Below are 15,483 nucleotides of genomic sequence, written 5' to 3'. Positions count from 1 at the left end.
CCACTTCCGTTTTTCCACCATTCACCACCAATGCCATCTGACAAAGAAACCGAAACAAGACATTCACAAACGACAGCAACCGACAATCTTAAAGAAAGGCATTTGCTTCTTTAAGTGAGTGTACAGCCAGTGTGAAACGAAATGCCACATTTGCTTCTTTATTATATAAGCCACTAGCTCGTGTTCGTCTCTTCTTAAACGCATTCGATACGTTTGCTCGGTCCCCTAAGAGAAGATTCATGTATCTGTAAGCCAAACCTCGAATGAGAGATGCCTAGGAGCTCAGCTGCTGCTGCTGCTGCCCTTACAAATGGAGCAGGACTCTCCGGGGCGGACCTCTTCTTCTTCCTGTGCTTCGTCCTCGCCTCTCTCTCCGTGATCTCAGTTATATCGTTTGCCTGCGGAGATAAAGGAGACTCTGACAGCCCTCATGGCAAGAAGAAGAGTAAGAAAGGCGGTGGCGTCGGATATTATTCCGCTGCTGCTGCTCCTCCTGATGCAGGTGGCGGCGGGCACCACGTAGGTGGAGGCAGGCACCACGGAGGTGGAGGTGGCTGCGGCGGTGGAGGCGGGCACCACGGAGGTGGAGGCGGCTGCGGCGGTGGAGGCGGGCACCACGGAGGTGGAGGCGGCTGCGGTGGTGGAGGCGGGCACCACGGAGGTGGAGGCGGTTGCGGCGGTGGAGGCGGTCATCACTAATGTCCTTCACCAGAGGCGGATGATGCTGTTTCAGAGGGTCATGCATTCAGATCAATCTGTAAAATCCACGATCCCTTGCGATACGTATGTAGCCCATGTAATGCTTCGTCTAAGAATAATGCCACCGTGGCTGTATGAACTGTGATGATGATATTCCATATGATTCTAGAAAAATAAACTCAACGAAAACTCTGCATTTTCAACTCCACATATGGACATGTTAAACGTCAAACAATCACGTCAACACCGAAACTTCGAAGGAGTTCAAAGGTTTTTATTGCGAGAAGACTTTTCTTAATTCTCCTTGTTTTCTGCTCCGGAAAACAACTGAGCACACGAAATTTGGTCGAAATTTCCTAGAAATTCCTGATGTGCCCAGACAACTCTCGGGTTTCTTGATTGACTGGCAAGAGTCGTATCCTCTAACCATGCAAAATAAACAATATCAGCACCGAGATTAAAAGAAGACTTCAAAGCGTTTGCGATGATTAGTGCAGTGTAGAGACATTCTATTCTGCCTTGGGATTTCTTATATGGCTTCAGACGTCGAGATTGCTGCTGAGAAGCTTTAATAATTCGCCAGTTGATGAAGGGCCCAAACTTCCAAGAATTGCCAGCGGGTAATGGCATGGCCATGTATGAGAATCGGGCTCAACTGGTCCCATTCAACAACTCCGTATATAGATTCCATCCATTTGGTGGAGTCTCGGAATTCAGATACTTGCTACTCGGACTCGAAGGGTCTGAGCAATCATGATGATCTAGAGGTTAACTGTGCAGCTTTGTTGAACCCTTTCGTGTCGGACAGTCATGCAGTTGCAATCTCCGGAATGATAAGCTTATGGAACCATAAACGAGAAGCCTATTTAAGGAAAGAAACAGACTGTAAAACAGAATGAAATAATGCATGTTTCAAAAGAGGGTGTAGCGTAATGGCGCACGTCCTCGCCTATTGACATAGATGTTGCATGTTCGATATTTAGTGAGACTATCCGTTCTTTTTTATTAATTATTTAGGATTTATCTTTCTTGGTCTATTTGTAACAAAAAAAAAACAGAATAATGCAGCAAATGGCGAAAGTTGTTGTCTGCTTATTTTCAATTTGCCAATCATGTAATACTCAAGTGGTCCATTAAGCCCTGTCAGCTTCAACTTCCACTGTCAGATTCTGTACATTTTTTCCTTGAAATTAAATTCTCATCATTATCATCCCATGTGTTGTGACCACTTGGCAATATTTGGGATTTCAGCTGAATTTCTTTCACATTACCAGAAGATAATGGAAGATGGAACACCACCACTCACTCACTGAAGAACATATTATTACGCTGCTGCTGCTTCTCCACATGCAGGAGGCGGCAGGCACCACGGAGGTGAAGACAGCTGCGGCGGTGGAGGCGAGAAGACTTTTCTTAATTCTCCTTGTTTTCTGCTCGGGAAATGCCAGTTTACGAAGTTTCATTTCAAGATGCTATGGAAAAAAAAATCTAAAAAAATATAGAATTTTCTTCACCGGCCAGAGAAGAGTCAAAACAATCTGCCTATATATATGTAGCCAACTAACCATGAACGTCCTGAAGGAGATCATCGATAGGATACTGGGGAAGGGTAATCATGGCGAGGGAAATTGCCCTTCTGGTAGATAGTTATGGAAGCGGGTCCGGGTCAGGTGGAGTCCTTTTCGTGCTTTGCGCAGTTGTATTCTCTCTGACTGTCATTTCCATGGTCGTATTCGCTTGTGGTGATAGCAGCAATGGCAGTCCTCGTTCGAGGTGGCATGGAGGTGGTGGTGGAGGAGGAGCAGCCTGGACAGGCGGTGCTGCTGCCGGTTGTGGAGGCGGAGGCGGAGGCGGTTGTGGTGGTGGAGGAGGTGGCGGAGGAGGCGGTGGTGGAGGAGGATGTTAAATTTTGAAATGCATGATCTCTTTTTTGTTGTGTTATTTGTATAAAGATATTCACAGAGCGGGCATTTGTGTTTGTAAAGTACTAATACCTGTTGGATACGCCACTTGCTATGTCTCAAATAAAAGAGAGTGTCTGTTATTAGCGAGTTTATGGACTCCTCATACTCTTCTGGTTTGGACAATATTTGTGATACGGAGGTATTCATACACCGGCAACTCGTGTTTGTGCATCTCGACTAGTACACTTGGTAAAATCTTCGTTTTAGTTAGGTCTTCAAAATTGGTGCAGCAATGGTATTTGATTATAATCTTTAGTTTTCCTTTGCTGTATTTGTTCGTCATTCCCTTCTAAATCCACAAGCCTTCCTTGCACGAAAAGCAAATTATAGCAAACAGATTGCTTAGCTTTTTGTACTCGATGTTAAAAGTTGAATATCGAAGCTAATTATTCAATACAACTCATAATAATCAATATAAGAGAGTTGCTCGACAGTATGATTCTAATTCCATCATGATAACAATGAATCTGAACAGCTCAAGAGTAACTCCATTCCGACAAGCTCAAACTTGCTCTCAATCTCGCTGATAACTCCAAGTGCAGGTTAGTGACATAAGGAATATATGAGCTAATTTTCTTGGAAAGTGATCAAATGACGTACCTTTGATCGGCCCTCCTTAAGTTTTAGGGTTAGGTGATAGGTCACTGGTGGGGAGCCCCCGCCCTCAATTCGAGAGATCTCTAGGAGATCTCACAAATCGGGGACGGGGGTGCCACCTGGCAACCCCACCCTCGATTTGAGATCGCCGGTGGGCTCTAAGCCTGGTAACATCGATTGGGGGGTTGGGGTTGCCGGTTGAGGCTCCCCCAACCGATTCTGGCTGCTCAATTTATTGTTTTTTCATTTCTGTTAATCAGAGAAGGGGGCGGGGGCTTCAACTTGCCCAGCTTATTTATACTGCGTCATCGCCATGGTGGTGCAACCGGTGGTTGCAGGGGCTTCATGGCTTTTTGCTCATTCTCACTGGGTCTTTTTTCTAGAGATTGTTGGTTCGATCGACTATCTCGTGTCCTGTAAATGGCAATAAGGTGAACGTATGAGTTGATCAACATGCATATCCATCGTACTGGGATTTTAATAGATAAGTTCACTTTTACGATGGAACTATTAAATTTTCTGTTGGAATTCCTAATGTTTCTTGATTGACTCGCAAGCCTCTTATATTCTCTGGACTAAGCAAATCAGCTCGATACAAGTTCTACCCATTTGCATACCCTTTTTTTTGGGTAGATTTGTATGCCTTTTTTTTTTTTTTGTGGAGGGGGGGGGGGGGGGGGGGGGGAGGTGCAATGCATAGAATGTTTTCTAAATTGACCCTCATCAAGTCTTCTATCCTGAGTTGATTATAATCAATTAAGATAGGATAAAATCAAAGTTCCTGGTTTGTCTGCCACGCACGTGTCCTATATAGCTCCGAAGTTTCATCCTAATCAGACCCTCAAAGCAATTGATGCACTGTTCTTCACTAGGAAGAGAATGGTCGAACAGAAAGCTTTTCCACTTTATCTATGGAAATACATGTAGCCAAGCCACAGGTATATTCGTGTAATATGCAACATAACGTATAAACATTGCAAAGGAGATCATCACTAGGATTGTAAGGAAAGGAGCTATGGCGACGGAAATGGCATTTCTAGCAGATGAGATGGCCATGGAGGCATATGAGGTGACGTCAATCTTCGTGCTTTGTGCAGTGGTGTTCTCTCTTATTGTCATGTCCATGGTCATATTCGCTCAGCAGAAATAGCAGTCCTTGAACAAGACGGTACAGAGTCAGCGCCGTAGGAGGTGGTTATGGCGGTGATGGTGGATGCTAAATTTAGAACAATTCTAAAGAACGATCTCTGTTTTTCACCGGTAGCACTTGCAGAAAGATTTCCTTATTTGGTAATTCCATGTACTAAGTATGTAGTTGCTGCCGGTACAGTCGGTTCGCCTATCTCTGATTTGTGTGGATGGCAATAAGGAGCAATGGAGTATGTATGAGTTGATGAGCGTGCATATGGATTAGATCTAACAGACAGTTAGAATGACCCTGGAATTTTTTGGTAGAAATTTCCTAGAAATTCGTGATGTGCCCAGACAACTCTCGGGTTTCTTGATTGACTGGCAAGCGTCTTATCCTTGTGACCACGCAAAATAAACAACTCCAAGATTAAAATAAGACTTCGAAGCGTTTGCGATGATTAGTGCAGTGTAGCGACATTCTATTCTGCCTTGGGATTTCTTATACGGCTTCAGACGTCGAGACTGCTGCTGAGAAGCTAATAATTCGCCAGTTGATGAAGGGCCCAAACTTCCGAGAATTGCCGGCGGGTAATGGCATGGCCATGAATGAGAATCGGGCTCAACTGGTCCCATTTAAAAACTCTGTATATAGATTCCATCCATTTGGCGGAGTCTCGGAATTCAGATACTTGCTCCTCGGACTCAATGGGGCAGAGGAATCATGATGATCTAGAGGTTAACTGTGCAGCTTTGTTGAACCCTTTCATGTCGGACAGTCAAGCAGCTGCAATCTCCGGAATGATAAGCTGATGGAACCATAAACGGGAAGCCTATTTAAGGAAAGAAACATACTATAAAACAGAACAGAATAATGCATGTTTCAAAAGAGGGTATAACATAATGGCGCACGTTATTGCCTATTGTCATAGAGGTTGTATATTCGATATTTAGTGGAACTATCTGTGCCTTTTTATTAATCATTTAGAATTTATCTTTCCTAGGCCTCTTTGTAAAAAAAAAGAATAATGCAGCAAATGGCGAAAGTTGTTGTCTGCTTATTTTCAATTTGCCAATCATGTAAGGCCTGTCAGCTTCAACTTCCACTGGGAGATTCTGTACATTTTTTCCTTGAAATTAAATTCTGATCGTTATCATCCCATGTGTTGTGACCACTCGGCAATATTTAGGATTTCAGCTGAATCTCTTTCACATTACCAGAAGATAATGGAAGATGGAACAACACCGCTCACTCACTGAAGAATATATTATTACGCTGCTGCTGCTCCTCCTGATGCAGGAGGTGGCGGTTCACCACGTAGTCGGAGGCAGGCACCACGGAGGTGGAGATAGCTGCGGCGGTGGAGGCGGAGGCGGTCATCACTAATGTCCTTCACCAGAAGCGGACGATGCTGTTTCAGAGGGACATGCATTCAAATCAATCTTTAAAATCGACGGTCGCTTGCGAGACGTATGTAGCCCATGTAAAGCTTCGTCTAGGAATAACGCCACTGTGGCTGTATGAACTGTGATGATGATATTCCATATGATTCTAGAAAAATAAACTCGACAAAAACTCTGAATTTTCAACTCCACATATGGACATGTTAAACGTCATACAATCATATCAACACCAAAACTTTGGAGAAATTCAAAGGTTTTTATTTTTCTGGGAAAGTGATCAGTTAGAAGACTTTTCTTAATTCTCCTTGTTTTCTGCTTCGGAAATGCCAGGATAGGAAGTTTCATTTCAAGACGCTACGGAAAAAAGAAAAAGAAAAATGACTTTTCTTCACCGGCCAGAGAAGAGTCAAAACAACCTGCCCATATATATGTAGCCAACTAGCCACGAACGTCCTGAAGGAGATCATCGATAGGATTCTAGGGAAAGGTAATCATGGCGAGGGAAATTGCCCTTCTGGTAGATAGTTATGGAAGCGGCTCCGGGTCAGGTGGGGTCCTTTTTGTGCTCTGCGCAGTTGTATTCTCTCTGACTGTCATTTCCATGGTCGTATTCGCTTGTGGTGATAGCAGCAATGGCAGTCATCGTCGGAGGCGGCATGGAGGCGGTGGCAGAGGCGGCTGTGGAGGCGGCGGTGGCGGAGGCGGCTGTGGAGGCGGTGGCGGAGGAGGATGTTAAATTTTGAAATGCATGATCTCTTTTTCGTTGTGTTATTTGTATAAAGATATCCTGATGTGCCTTGGGATTTCTTATACGGCCTCAAACGTTGAGACTGCTGCTGAGAAGTTTATGCTGCGTTTGGTTTCAAAGTAGGATTTTAAAATCAGATTTTGATTTTGAAAAAGAGTGGTATAAATGGAGCTCACCCTTTGACTTCGTATGAGTTATTTTATTTTGTTGTTGAAAAAGAGTGGTATAAATGGGGCTCACTTTTTGACTTTGTATGAGTTATTTTGTTTTGTTGTGAGTAGAATTATGTTAAAGTTGTGATTTTAAAATCACATTTACAAACCAAACAAGCCATTAATAATTTGCCAGTTGATGAAAGGGCCCAAACTTCCGAGAATTGCTGGCGGGTAATGGCATGGCCATGAATGAGAATCGGGCTCAACTTGTCCCGTCTAAAAACTCTGTATATAGATTCCATCCATTTGGTGGATTCTCGGAATTCAGATACTTGCTAATCGGACTCAAAGGGGCTGAGCAATCATTATGAAGAGGTTAACAGTGCAGCTTCGTTGAACCCTTTTGTGTCAGAAAGTCGAGCAGTTGCAATCTCCAGAATGATAAGGTGATGGAACCATAAACTAGAAAAAAAAAAAAAACACATACCATTTTTAACAAAACATGTTTCATGAGACACAGGAACGATAAGCTGATGAAACCACATAACATTTTCAACAAAACATGTTTCATGAGACACAGAAACGAGAAGCCTATTTAAGGAAAGAAACATACTGTAAAACAGAATAGAATAATGCATGTCTCAAAAGAGATTGTATTGTAATGACACACATACGCGTCTGTTGACATAGAAGTTGCATATTCGAAAGTTGTTATCTGTTTATTTTCAATTTGCCAACCATGTAATACTCAAGTGATACATTAAGCCCTGTCAGCTTCAACTTCCACCGGCAGATTCTATACCTTTTTTCCTTGCAATTAGATTCTCATCATTATCATTCCATGTGTTGTGACCAATTGGCAATATTTGGGATTTCAGCTAAATATCTTTCACATTACCAGAAGATAATGGAAGACGGAATAACATCACCCATTCACTCAGAATATGAGGTTATTTGGAAATGTTGGAAATGGAGTTAAGTTAATTCTATTAAATTCCAACTATATATATATATAATTGGGGTTGTAACAATAAGGTAGAGGGAGAAAATAAAAAGTAATGATTGTATTGCTGAATTATGAGAAAAAGTGAGAAAAAGTAATGAATAGTTGAGGAAAAGTAATGATTGTGTTATTAAATTGTGAAAATAATAATGAATAGTTGAGAAAATTTAATATTAAAAATTAAATTTAACTCCACATATGGATAGGTTAAACGTCATACAATCACATCAACACCGAAACGTCGGGGAAGTTCAAAGGTTTTTGTATCATATGAACATGATAAAAGTCACACAATCACATCAACACCGAAACTTCGGTGTTATTGAACTGACCTTATGAATTTAAGCTTGAACTGAATATAGACCACTATCATTAAAACTATTCGATGCAGGGAAGAATTGGTTAGTATCAAATTTGAAATCAATCTGGTTTTGGGAACTGCATGATTCAGCGGTCAAGATTATTGGTGTATCCTTCTACTTAGCGCGGCGACCATAACCATAGAATAAGAGAAACTGGATTACTGAACTGTGCTCGATTAGACTATGACTGTTGAACCATGCACCATGTTTTTTCTTGCACAATGATTACGACACAAAGATCTTCCTAGAAACCACGAGGAGATAAAAGTGCAATTGTGTGTCTAGTCTTCATCTTCCTCATCTGTAACAAACTACCCTGTCCCAGGATTTACTGCTGCAGTGTAAAAGAAGAGGATATTGAAGAGCACGGGCAGTTCGATGTTGAGTTGGGTGAGGGCTCTCTTAGCGAACTGAGTCAACCTTCACATTCATTCACCTTGGTGAACCCGAACAGAGAACCTTTTCATCAAAGCCCAAAATTATCAAACTGAGTCGACCTTCCCGCAAAGAGTTCATTTATTTACTTGGTGAACCCGAACGGCGGATAGGGAACCTTTTCATCAAAGCCGAAAATCACCAAATTAGTTGCGGTTAATAAGTTGGCAGCAATCTATACATTCTTGAAAATTAAATAGAGGGGGGATTTATCAAAATCAAGAGCCCAGTTTCGATTTGCCGCTTAAAGTTTCTGATCATCTCAATTAACTTCCTGCTGGCAGAAAAACTTCAGGGGCTATAAATTAGTAATTTGAATATACCTTCTTTCTTTCAGTTCCTTGAGGTAAGAAAACTTAGGGCAGTGGGCCGAACCTCTCTAGTGCGTTGTCTCCAGGGCATCTTCAAAGGTAATCAAATTCATATCCATCTCGCAGCCACCTAACCACCGTCGGTCAAGCTCACCTTCAACTCTCCCCCCCCGGCTGTGATGAGGTAAGATTTCTCTCGAGGAAGTTGTGGGATTGATCACCTTTTATATTGAAATATGAATTTCCTCTTCCGAAGAAGCTTGTGAGCGCAACACTTGTGCTCTTTTGCATTCCAAGTTCAAGCACAGACAGATCAAGAAGCTAGGATAATTTATACCCCAGTTGTCGGATCACCGCATGCAATCTCACGATTCGCCAATGTGCATCCAAGACTCGAAGGCTATTCAGTCACTTGCTTCCATTGCACTGATGATAAATTTTTTCACGATCGCAAGCGATGTGAAGGGCCGGATTCTCTAAGAGTTCATTTCTGGGACAGACATATTCACTTATCATGGTCGATCACCAAGAGGTTCACCTTCACTCCTGCTTGAAGCCACGCATAAGCACTGGAGGTCTAGGTCTACAGCATGTATGGTGGAAACATATCCCAGGAGATTTCATTAGTATTTTTCGGGCCGTTACAAGGGGATTAAAACAATTCCATGATAATGGGTAATACCATGGAAATTTTACACATTCTGTTCTGTTCAATATGAAAGAAGACAAGACAAAAACGTATCTCGAACTACAAGATTATGTTTTGTAGCGACCTACGCGCATTGATGTATGTGATAGAATATCCATACCGAATCATACATGCACTGGTCCTGCAAATTCCTCCTGATGTCAATTTGTTGTACATATATCAGCTTGTAAGAAGGTATTTCGTTGTCCGATCTTTGTTATTTAACTTGTTAATTGTAATTAATGAAATTTTTTAGAATTTGATAATTTTTTTTTGGTAGGATGAACACCGATAGATGAGCTTGGTATCTCAATCCTATTCTTTTTCGGGAGTAGGAGGACTCAGGGCGCTTTCTTCAAGCTACTCACCGACTAATATACACTCGTAATGTGTCCAAAGTATATAAAATTTGCTTTACACCAGATTGGGATCAAAAATTGAAGTCACAATTATTGAAGAAGATGTTGACGTGGCACTCGAATGTCAGATATACCACTGCTTGGTCTAAGATACGGTTTTGGAGAAATATGATATAGCACTTCCATGTTCAATTAAATGACCAGAATAGTGTGACCCTGGCTAGAATCGATTCTATTTTTAGGTCAGAAATTCCAGAACTACTTCGCGAAGCTGTTGAAGCAGTAGACTTACTTATCAAACTGCTTTCAAAATGACTTATATCTATAACTAGTTATTCTGCAACCTTCGTAATTATGACCAGTCGATCCATGTGCCACGATCAATGGCCGTTCTAATCATAGTTACTAATCGGATCCCGAATATTCAATATATGCATAGGAATGCATTGATATCGAGCCAACCACTCATCTGAGGCTAGCTGCGGAAGGCATTATTAATTAAGGACCAAATGGTCTATTTTTTCTTTATCATATGTTTGGAAAGGAGGGAAATAAAGAGAACCGGAAGGAAGGGGAGGGATTTTCCATTCGGGTTCTATCTAAACAGGCCTTAGAGCCACCCCTTTTCTAATTATAAGGAAGACCATGAGTCTAGTATAATGAAATATAAATCTCAATTAATTAATAAAGGGGTATGGGTAGTTTAATTGGGTATTGAATCCAGAACCTCTTAATTACCAAACGATAGAGTGCGCTACTGCACTACATCCTCTTTTGACCTTAAGCCCTTTTAGTATATACGGGGATGGAGAGATGTTGATCAAGACAATGTAGGTTAACTAGTACTTCCTAGTCCACAGAGAACACAAGCATTCCTATTTTAGACACGATAATTAAACTCATCGTGTGAATTTAAATGTGAAAACGAACACTTACAAGTTGTTTTTGAGATGTCAGGCAACTTGATCTCCTTCCTGCCAATGGAGGCCGCAACTTGCTTTCCCACTTGAAAGTCTGGACAGGTTAAAAGTTATACAATCACATTAACAAGAAACTTCGCAGAAGCTCAAAAGTTTTTGTATCATATGGACATGTTAGTATGTCACACAATCACATCAACACCGAAACTTCGGAGAAGTTCAAAGGTTTTTGTTGATACAAAAAATTGGACTTCTATTTTACGTACTGGGATACACCTTTTTGAGAGACTTCCTGATCTCAAATTCCTATTAGCACCCTCTCTGTCTCCTTACATTTATCTCCAACTCTCATGAATTCCCTTGAGAGCCCTGCCTCTCTCAACCGAATGGAAGGGCCTTTTATGAGGTAAGACAAAGTAATAAAATCATTACAAGTTGTTTTTGAGATGTCAGACAACTTGATTTCCTTCCTGCCAATGGCGGCCGCAACTTGCTTTCCCACTTGAAGGCTGAAGCTTGGTTTTTCTTATCCTCTTCAACCAATAATTTATCGCCACGTGTTGTCGAATCTCTTCTTCATCAGTTTTCTCGATCTATCTGGCAATTCCAAGTGGAATTTAGCGACCTCATGGAATTCTCCTCGTTTTCTGCTCCGGACATGTCAGGATAGGAAGTTTCATTTCAAGACGCTATGAATTTTTTATTTTTATTTTTAGATATGGACTTTTCTTCACCTGCCTGGGGAGTCAAAACAACCTTCCTCTATATATGTAGCCAACTAGCCATGAACGTCCTGAAGGAGATCATCGGTAGGATTCTAGGGAAAGGTAATCATGGCGAGGGAAATTGCCCTTCTGGTAGATAATTATGGAAGCGGGTCCGGGTCAGGTGGAGTCCTTTTTGTGCTCTGCGCAGTTGTATTCTCTCTCACTGTCATTTCCATGGTCGTATTTGCTTGTGGAAGTGGTGGCGTAGGCGGTGGTGGTGGTGGAGGATGTGGCGGCGGTGGCTGTGGAGGCGGCGGCGGCGGAGGATGTTAAATATTGAAATGCATGATGTCTTTTTCGTTATGTTATTTGTATAAAGATATTCACAGAGCGGGCATCTGTGTTCGTAAAGTACTAATACCTGTTGGATATGCCCCTTGCTATGTCTCAAATAAAAGAGAGCTCTGTTATTAGCGAGTTTATGGACTCCTCGTACTCTTCCGGTTTGGACAATATTTGTGATACAGAGATATTCGTACACCAGCAACTCCTGTTTGTGCATCTTGACTAGTACACTCGGGTAAAATCTTCGTTTCAGTTAAGTATTCAAGATTGGTGCAGCGATGGTATTTGATTATAATCTTTAGTTTTCCTTTGCTGTATTTGTTCGTCATTCCCTTCTAAATCCACGAGCCTTCCTTGCACGAAAAGCAAATTATAGCAACCAGATTGCCCAGCCTTTTGTACTCAACGTTAAAAGTTGAATATCGGAGCTAATTATTTCAATACAACTCATAATAATCAATACGATAGAGTCTCTTGACAGTATGATTCTAATTCCCTTACGATAACAATGAATCTGAACAGCTCAAGGGTAACTCCGTCGACTCCCTCTTTGGCCAAAAAGATATAACACCATTCCGACAAGCTCAAACTCGCTCTCAATCTCGCTGATAACTCCAAGTGCAGGTCAGTGACATAAGGAATATATGAGCTTATTTTCTTGGAAAGTGATCAAATGACGTACCTTTGATCGACCCTCCTCAAGTCTTAGCATGTCCTGGTCTTTGATCTGCCGCATACATGTCAAGTAAAAGGGTTAATTGCACCAGGGATGCAAAACGTTTCAGAAATGTAACCCTTTAGTACAAAAAGAAAAAAAAAACAAAACAATTGAGTGCATGAATTTGAAAATGTTTCAATCATATACATTCCATTAACTCCTGATTGGCTCCTTTAGAAAAATGCTGATGTGGTAGATGATATGCAAGGGGCATCCAACGTGGTTTAAAATTTAAAATAAAAAATTCAATTTTAAAATTTTAATAATAAAAGAAATAAATAATAAAAATTAAATTAAAAAAAAAGATCGAGAAATCTTCCTCCATCAGTGGAGGGAGATCTCTCGCTAGATCTGAGGTGAGGGGCCCCATCCCCTAATCGAGGTTACTGGCTTGCTCTTAACCCACCAACAACCTTGGGTTAGGGGGTGGGTCGCTAACGGGGGCGTCGGCCGGCGATCCCACCCCTCAATTCAAGGTCGCCAGTGGGCTCTAAGCCTGGTAACCTCGATTGGGGGTGGGGTTGCCGGCTGGGGCTCCCGAATCGATTCTAGCTTCTCAATTTTTTTTTCATTTCAGTTAAAAAAATAATCAGAGAAGGGGGTGGGGGCTTCAACTTGCCCCCAGCTTATATATACTGCGTCGTCGCGGAGGTAGTGCAACTGGTGGTTGCAGGAGCTCCATGGCTTTTTGCTCATTCTCACCGGGTCTTTTTCGGTTTGAGCGACGGCATTCCGAGGCCTAGAGGCTGCTGCTCTGATTTCGAAAGTGTCTATTATTGCTCGGTGTCTCGCTCTTGGATTGAATCAGTAGGGTCTAAGTTGTTTCTATTAAAGCCCTGGCTGACCTAAATGGAGCCTTCATTGTCCTTTGATCGTCGATCCTCGAGGATCAGTTCGGTTTCAAGTCACGAGCAATGGCGGTGGTGTCGAAGAGCGGGCGACAACTGTCGATGTTGTCGCCAAAGGGATGTGGGCATCCCACAGGTCACCCGCCCCTGACAGAGGTTGATGGGTGTTGTCGTCGGCCGGTTAAAGTCGTCAGCCGGTTGAAGTCGTCGGCCGGTTCAAACCTTGCATGGAGGGAGAGAGATAAGGGCCAAAGAGAATTTTTAAAAGGAAGATTTTTTTAGTGTTTTATTTTATTTTATTTATTTTGCATGCTAGCATATTGCTATCGGCATTAGTCGTGAATTGACATAATGTATCCGATTGAAACATTTTTAGATTTCGTGTACTCAACTGTTTCTTTTTTTTTTTTTCTTTTTATACCAAAGTAGATTTCTTTTTAGATTTCTGAAACATTTTGCCCCCTGATGTAATTAATCTCAAGTAGAAAGTTTCATTTTTCAGACACTAGAGTTAAAAAAAAAAAAAAGGACTTATCTTCAACCAACCAGAGTATATCAAAGTACCCCTACCTAAGCAGATCTTTTCTTTTATATTGGCATGTTTGTTTTTCCAGTTAAAATTACAAAAATTTTAACTTTAATTTTAACTCAACACATTACACAATAAAAATACACATTTCTCAAGTAAAAAATTTTTAACTTTAACTTTAACTCAATAGTTTACACAACAAAAACACACGTTTCCCAAGTTAAATTTATAATCTCATCTCATTTATCCTTTTTTACAATCAAAATCAAAATTCCTTTAACTCCGAAGGAGATTATCGCCACGATTATGGCATGAGAAATAATTCTTCTAATGGATGGTTGTGGAGAGATCTTGCTATTTGATCATCTAACTACAAACATATTTGTGTCACGGGCAGTTCACTGAATTCATAATTGTTCTAAAGAGTGATGATTTTTTTCTCGAGATAGTTGGCTCGAACGACTATCTCGTGTCTTGTAAATGGCAATAAGAGGAGTGTATGAGTTGATCAACATGCATATCCAGCGTACTGGGATTTTAATGATAAGTTCACTTTTATAATGGAACTGTGGAATTTTCTGTTGGAATTCCTTGATTGACTCGCAAGCCTCTTATATTCCCTGGACTAAGCAAATCAGCTCGATACAAGTTCTACACATTTGTATACCTTTTTTTTTGGGTAGATTTGTATGCCATTTTTGTTTTTAGGGTAATGCATAGAGTGTTTTCTAAATTGACCGTCATCAAGTCTTCTATCCTGCGTTGACTATAATTAATTAAGATAGGATAAAATCAAAGTTCCTGGTTTGTCTGCCACGCACGTGTCCTATATAGCTCCGAAGTTTCATCCTAATCAGACACTCAAAACAATTGATGCAACTGTTCTTCACTAGGAAGAGAATGGTCGAACACAAAGCATTTCCTCTTTATCTATGGAAATATATGTAGCCAAGCCACAGGTATATTCGTGTAATATGCAACATAATGTATTAACATTGCGAGGGAGATCATCACTAGGTGATGCGGCAGACGAGCTGAAAAATTGGTACTTGAAGAAAATTAAGTTCTGACGATCTTATCTCATTGGAAACGGTCTCCGGAGCAAAACGCACAGCCTATGGCTGTGAAATTTCGATATTTTAGGTGAATTCCATCGTTTAGGGCATCAAACAGGCAATTTTATGTTAATTATGGTGTTTTCGCAATTTTAGGAAAGTTTATTTCTTTTTGTGCGATTTAGGTTTTTTTAAACCATATTTAAGTTTTGTAAGCCCTAGGTTGAAGGAGTCGTCTTTTGGATTATCAATAAAATTCAGAGCTTTCGTGCTTTGTTCAATCTCGGATCGATTCGAGTTTGATGCCTATTTCCTGGTATTTGTAGAATCAACATGTATAGAAGGTCGTAGTTTCGGTATTCGTGCGCGAATCAACGGGTCTGTGACGGTTACTCGCATTGTACGCTGCGTCAGTTGGTATCAAAGCCGCGTTCGTTCTTGGATCAATGATGCCACCCCGAAGAACGAGTAATCAACGTCGTGTTGCGGATGAGGTCGAATTGGATTG

General features: G+C 41.2%; 1 protein-coding gene and 2 long non-coding RNA genes across 4 annotated transcripts; 2 read left to right on the top strand and 1 right to left on the bottom strand.

The window, feature by feature from the left end:
* Window positions 1-270: 270 nt before the first annotated feature.
* Window positions 271-699, top strand: LOC116194013 (glycine-rich cell wall structural protein-like). The gene has a single exon (XM_031522745.1). It carries the CDS (start codon window positions 271-273, stop codon window positions 697-699), a length of 429 nt encoding a protein of 142 aa, XP_031378605.1.
* Window positions 700-9,185: 8,486 nt separating this feature from the next.
* LOC116194190 lies at window positions 9,186-11,180 on the bottom strand. Of its 2 annotated transcripts, none has more exons than XR_004154376.1 (3): window positions 11,050-11,180; window positions 10,790-10,867; window positions 9,186-9,389 (listed from the first exon to the last, which is right to left on the bottom strand). It is a non-coding gene; the product is annotated as an uncharacterized LOC116194190 (long non-coding RNA). The 2 variants fall into 2 exon arrangements; XR_004154375.1 differs by having other exon boundaries at window positions 11,040-11,168.
* Window positions 10,900-12,082, top strand: LOC116194189. Its single transcript, XR_004154374.1, has 2 exons — window positions 10,900-11,179; window positions 11,490-12,082. It is a non-coding gene; the product is annotated as an uncharacterized LOC116194189 (long non-coding RNA).
* The last annotated feature ends 3,401 nt before the right edge of the window (window positions 12,083-15,483 follow it).

Source organism: Punica granatum, chromosome 2 (assembly GCF_007655135.1).
Source record: "Punica granatum isolate Tunisia-2019 chromosome 2, ASM765513v2, whole genome shotgun sequence".
In the NCBI taxonomy this organism is placed as follows: Eukaryota; Viridiplantae; Streptophyta; class Magnoliopsida; order Myrtales; family Lythraceae; genus Punica; species Punica granatum.
Note: the sequence above shows the minus strand (reverse complement) of the source record. Positions and strands in the feature narration are given on the sequence as shown.

Bases quoted from the DNA above. Each gene is read 5' to 3' on its own strand.
- LOC116194013 (XM_031522745.1), top strand. From the start codon at position 271: ATGCCTAGGAGCTCAGCTGCTGCTGCTGCTGCCCTTACAAATGGAGCA.